Raw genomic sequence first — 4,692 nt, 5'->3', positions numbered from 1 at the left:
AGAGGTCCATTGGGCAGCTTCACGTTCCAGTACACCACGACTGGTATAACAAAGGCCGTGGTATGTGCTATCCTGTCTGCGGGAGAGGGGGGGGGGGCACAGACAAAGACAGAGAGAGGTGTAATAAAACGAAAAAATGGTCTTCCGTAATTCAGACATATCTGTATTATATGATGTGTGTGGATGTTTTTCAGAAGGGAGCACCCGCTCTGACTGTCAGTCAGCCACCAGATGCCGACGCCGTTCTCTTTGAGCGATCACAGGAGATTGGGGTCAGTCTTCATTAAAGCAGCAATATCGACTATTGAATATTTTAAACAAAGTATTATTACACTGAGGCAGTTTTCTTTGAGCGATCACAGGAGAATGGGTTCAGTCTCCATTAAGGCAGCAATATCGAGTATTAGTCAAATATTTTAAAACAAAATATTATTACACTGAGGCCGTTCTCTTTGAACGATCACAGGATATTCATTAAAGCAGCAATATCGAGGTGTTTTTTTTCTTCAAAATTTAAACATTTAATAAAGATCAATAATCCCCCGACTTGAAATTTGAATTAAATGTAAGAGCCATTTCCAGTCATAAATTTTAATCCGTGACGCCACATTCTTCTATTATGTTGGCTGCGGTCTTCAATCTTTGCCACATACAATTAACATTCGTGTGTAGCCTTCTTTTAATGATTATTTGTATTTATGTACCAACTTCCCCATCCAAAACCTTCTTCAACGGCCGTGTTGTAATTCTGAATCGTATTTCAACACTACAGCTGACATATTTATAGTTGTCTGTTTATTTCTACTTCACCTCTGTACCATGATATATGTTTTGTTGTTTACGTCTACTCTAGGCACCTCTCTACCGTGGTGTAGTATTTGTTGTTTACGTCTACTCTAGGCACCTCTGTACCGTGTTATAGTGCTTGTTTACGTCTACTCTAGGCACCTCTGTACGGTGTTATAGTGTTTGTTGTTTACGTCTACTCTAGGCGCCTCTGTACCGTGTTATAGTGTTTGTTGTTTACGTCTACTTTAGGCACCTCTGTGTCATGTTATAGTGTTTGTAGTTTACGTCTACTTTAGGCACCGCTGTACCGTGTTATAATGTTTGTTGTTTACGTCTACCCTAGGCACCTCTGTACCATGTTATAGTTTGTGTTGTTTACGTCTACCCTTGGCACCTCTGTACCATGTTATAGTTTGTGTTGTTTGCGTCTACTCTAGGCACCTCTGTACCGTGTTATAGTTTTTGTTGTTTACGTCTACTCTAGGCACCTCTGTATCATGTTATAGTGTTTGTTGTTTACGTCTACTCTAGGCACCTCTGTACCGAGTTCCAACCCTACACGAGTTCTGTGCCACGGGTCAACAGATACGTTTGGGTATTGAGGGAAACGTTCTGTTCGTTAACGCGGGACTCGCTCTACAGCTGTGTCGGGTATTTGTAAACAGAACCAGCAAAGGTCAGTATAAATGAACTTCTAGACACCACTAGAGTACATTAGTTTATGAATCATCGGCAAGCTGTTAAATATTTGATAATTCCGATAGACACCACTAGAGTACATTAGTTTATGAATCAGCGGCAAGCTGTCAAATATTTGATAATTCCGATAGACACCACTAGAGTACATTTGTTTATGAATCAGCGGCAAGCTGTCAAACATTTGATAATTCCGATAGACACCACTAGAGTACATTAGTTTATGAATCAGCGGCAAGCTGTCAAATATTTGATAATTCCGATAGACACCACTAGAGTACATTAGTTTATGAATCAGCGGCAAGCTGTCAAATATTTGATAATTCCGATAGACACCACTAGAGTACATTAGTTTATGAATCAGCGGCAAGCTGTCAAATATTTGATAATTCCGATAGACACCACTAGAGTACATTAGTTTATGAATCAGCGGCAAGCTGTCAAATATTTGATAATTCCGATAGACACCACTAGAGTACATTAGTTTATGAATCAGCGGCAAGCTGTCAAACATTTGATAATTCCGATAGACACCACTAGAGTACATTTGTTTATGAATCATCGGCAAGCTGTCAAACATTTGATAATTCCAATAGACACCACTAGAGTACATTTATTTATGAATCTTCGGCAAGCTGTCAAACATTTGATAATTCTGAGTTTACGACACAATTTTAGAGGAAACTCGTTACAGTTTTCGCCATTGGCGTCAGTGTTTTTAATATGCGTTTCACACAGACATTTTTCCAACCAGTGCACAACAGCTGGTTAAAAGGCCGTGGTATGTGCTTTCCTGTCTGTGGGGAAATGCCTGTAAAAGATACCTTACAGCTTTAGGAAAAATGTCACGGGTTTCCTCTGATGACTACGTATCAAAATTACCAAGTGTTTGACATTCAATAGCTGATGATAAATTAGTCAATGTTCTCTAGTGGTGTCGTAAAACAAAACTAAAATTCCCACAGAAAGGACAGAACATACCACGACTTTTAATATTCTAGTCCAGACTGTGTGGGGTGGGAAAACCTCAATCAGAGATTGGGTCAACCGCGAGGTTTCTATCCTTCGACCAAAGCACCTCAGACGAGCATTCTTACAACTGAGCTAATTCACCCGATCCTCTCCACCCCCACCCCCACTCCGCCACTCCCCCACACACTTACATGTATCTATGAAAATGAGTTATTCCCTCTTCACTAAACGGTCAATTTTACTTATTTCTGTGCTTCCAACCAGTGACCGGCCTCGGTGGCGTCGTGGCAGGCCATCGGTCTACAGGCTGGTAGGTACTGGGTTCGGATCCCAGTCGAGGCATGGACTTTTTAATCCAGATACCGACTCCAAACCCTGAGTGAGTGCCCCGCAAGGCTCAATCGGTAGGTGTAAACCACTTGCACCGATCAGTGATCCATAACTGGTTCAACAAAGGCCATGGTTTGTGCTATCCTGTCTGTGGGAAGCGCAAATAAAAGATCCCTTGCTGCCTGTCGTAAAAAGAGTAGCCTATGTGGCGACAGCGGGTTTCCTCTAAAAAAATCTGTGTGGTCCTTAACCATATGTCTGACGCCATATAACCGTAAATAAAATGTGTTGAGTGCGTCGTTAAATAAAACACTTCTTTCTTTCCAACCAGTGTACCACGACTGGTATATCAAAGGCCGTGCTATGATGTTATGTGCTATCCTGTCTGTGGGATGGTGTATATAAAATATATCTTGCTGCTAATGGAAAAATGTTGCCGGTTTCTTCTCTAAGACTATATGTCAAAATTACTACTACTACTATATTTGGTGTGTGCTTATATCGAAATAAGGTTCAAATGCGCTATCCTGGGCACACACCTCAGTTGTCTGGGCTGTCTGTCCAGGACGATGGGTTGATGGTTACTTGTTTGTGGTTTGTGAGAGACAAATCGATGTAGTGGTCTTACACCTACCCACTGAGCCGTCAAAACTCTGGGTGGGAGCTGGTACCTGGATGCGAGCCCAGTACCTACCAGCCTTCAGTCCATTAAAAAAATCACAACACCAAAGGCCAGTCAAAGTAAACATACTACTACTACTACTACTACTACCACCACCACGATTACTGCTGCTGCCGCTGCTACTGCTACTGCTACTACTACTGTTGCTGCTACTACTATCACTACTACTACTACTTCTACTATTACTATTACTACTACTACTACTAGTATTACTACTACTAGTACTACTACTACTACTACTACTACTACCACTAATACTACTACTACTACTACCACTACTACTACCACTACTACTACTACTACTGATATTACTATTACTACTACTACTACTACTAGTATTACTACTACTAGTACTACTACTACTACTACTACTACTACTACTACTACTACTACTACTACTACTACTATTACCACTACTACTACTGCTACTGCGGCTGCTACTACTACCACTACTACTATTACTACTACTACTACTACTACCTATTACCACCACTACTACTGCTGCTGCTGATGATGATGATGCTGCTGCTACTACCACTACTACGATTACTACTACTACTATTACCACTACTACTATTACCACTACTACTACTAGTTGTACTGCTTCTGCTACTACTACTACTACTACTACTACTACTACTACTGCTACTACTACTACTGTTGCTGCTGCTGCTACTGATACTGCTACTATTACTACTACTACTGCTACTACTACTACTGCTACTACTACTACTGTTGCTGCTGCTGCTACTGATACTGCTACTATTACTACTACTACTACTACTACTGCTACTACTACTACTGTTGCTGCTGCTGCTACTGATACTGCTACTATTACTACTACTACTACTACTACTACTACTACTACTACTACTACTGCTGCTACTACTACTACTGTTGCTGCTGCTGCTACTAATACTGCTACTATTAATACTACTGCTACTACTACTACTACTACTGTTGCTGCTGCTGCTACTAATACTGCTACTATTAATACTACTGCTACTACTACTACTGTTGCTGCTGCTGCAACTAATACTGCTACTATTAATACTACTACTACTACTACTACTACTACTACTGATGAGGATGATCATCATCATCATGATCATGATTATAATACATGTAACAATAAAATACAGTGCTAAACAACAAAATCTGTTTCTCTTTTCCCCCAGAAAATCAGTATGTCTATGATGTGTTGTCTGTACCCAGTGTGAAGG

At 40.6% G+C, this 4,692-nt stretch overlaps 2 protein-coding genes across 2 annotated transcripts in view; one reads left to right on the top strand and one right to left on the bottom strand.

Moving 5' to 3' along the window:
* The window catches only part of LOC121387189 (folylpolyglutamate synthase, mitochondrial-like), a 40,739-nt gene extending 39,260 nt beyond the window's left edge, over positions 1–1,479 (top strand). Inside the window, exons 7-8 of the mRNA XM_041518215.1 lie at positions 1,133–1,153; positions 1,321–1,479. Coding sequence (XP_041374149.1) covers positions 1,133–1,153; positions 1,321–1,479 — 180 coding nt within the window. The remainder of the gene's footprint in view (positions 1–1,132; positions 1,154–1,320) is intronic.
* Positions 1,480–3,737: 2,258 nt separating this feature from the next.
* LOC121387086 (uncharacterized protein DDB_G0271670-like) lies at positions 3,738–4,449 on the bottom strand (the record flags this gene model as incomplete). The annotated part of the gene is made up of 2 exons (XM_041518107.1): positions 3,738–3,949; positions 4,005–4,449. Coding segments are annotated over 2 exons (657 nt in total), but the record flags the coding sequence as incomplete, so codon positions are not given.
* Positions 4,450–4,692: the final 243 nt, after the last annotated feature.

This window comes from Gigantopelta aegis, chromosome 13 (genome assembly GCF_016097555.1).
Source record: "Gigantopelta aegis isolate Gae_Host chromosome 13, Gae_host_genome, whole genome shotgun sequence".
Taxonomy (NCBI): Eukaryota; Metazoa; Mollusca; class Gastropoda; order Neomphalida; family Peltospiridae; genus Gigantopelta; species Gigantopelta aegis.
The sequence above is the reverse complement of the archived record's forward strand: the minus strand, read 5'-3'. Positions and strand labels throughout refer to the sequence as shown.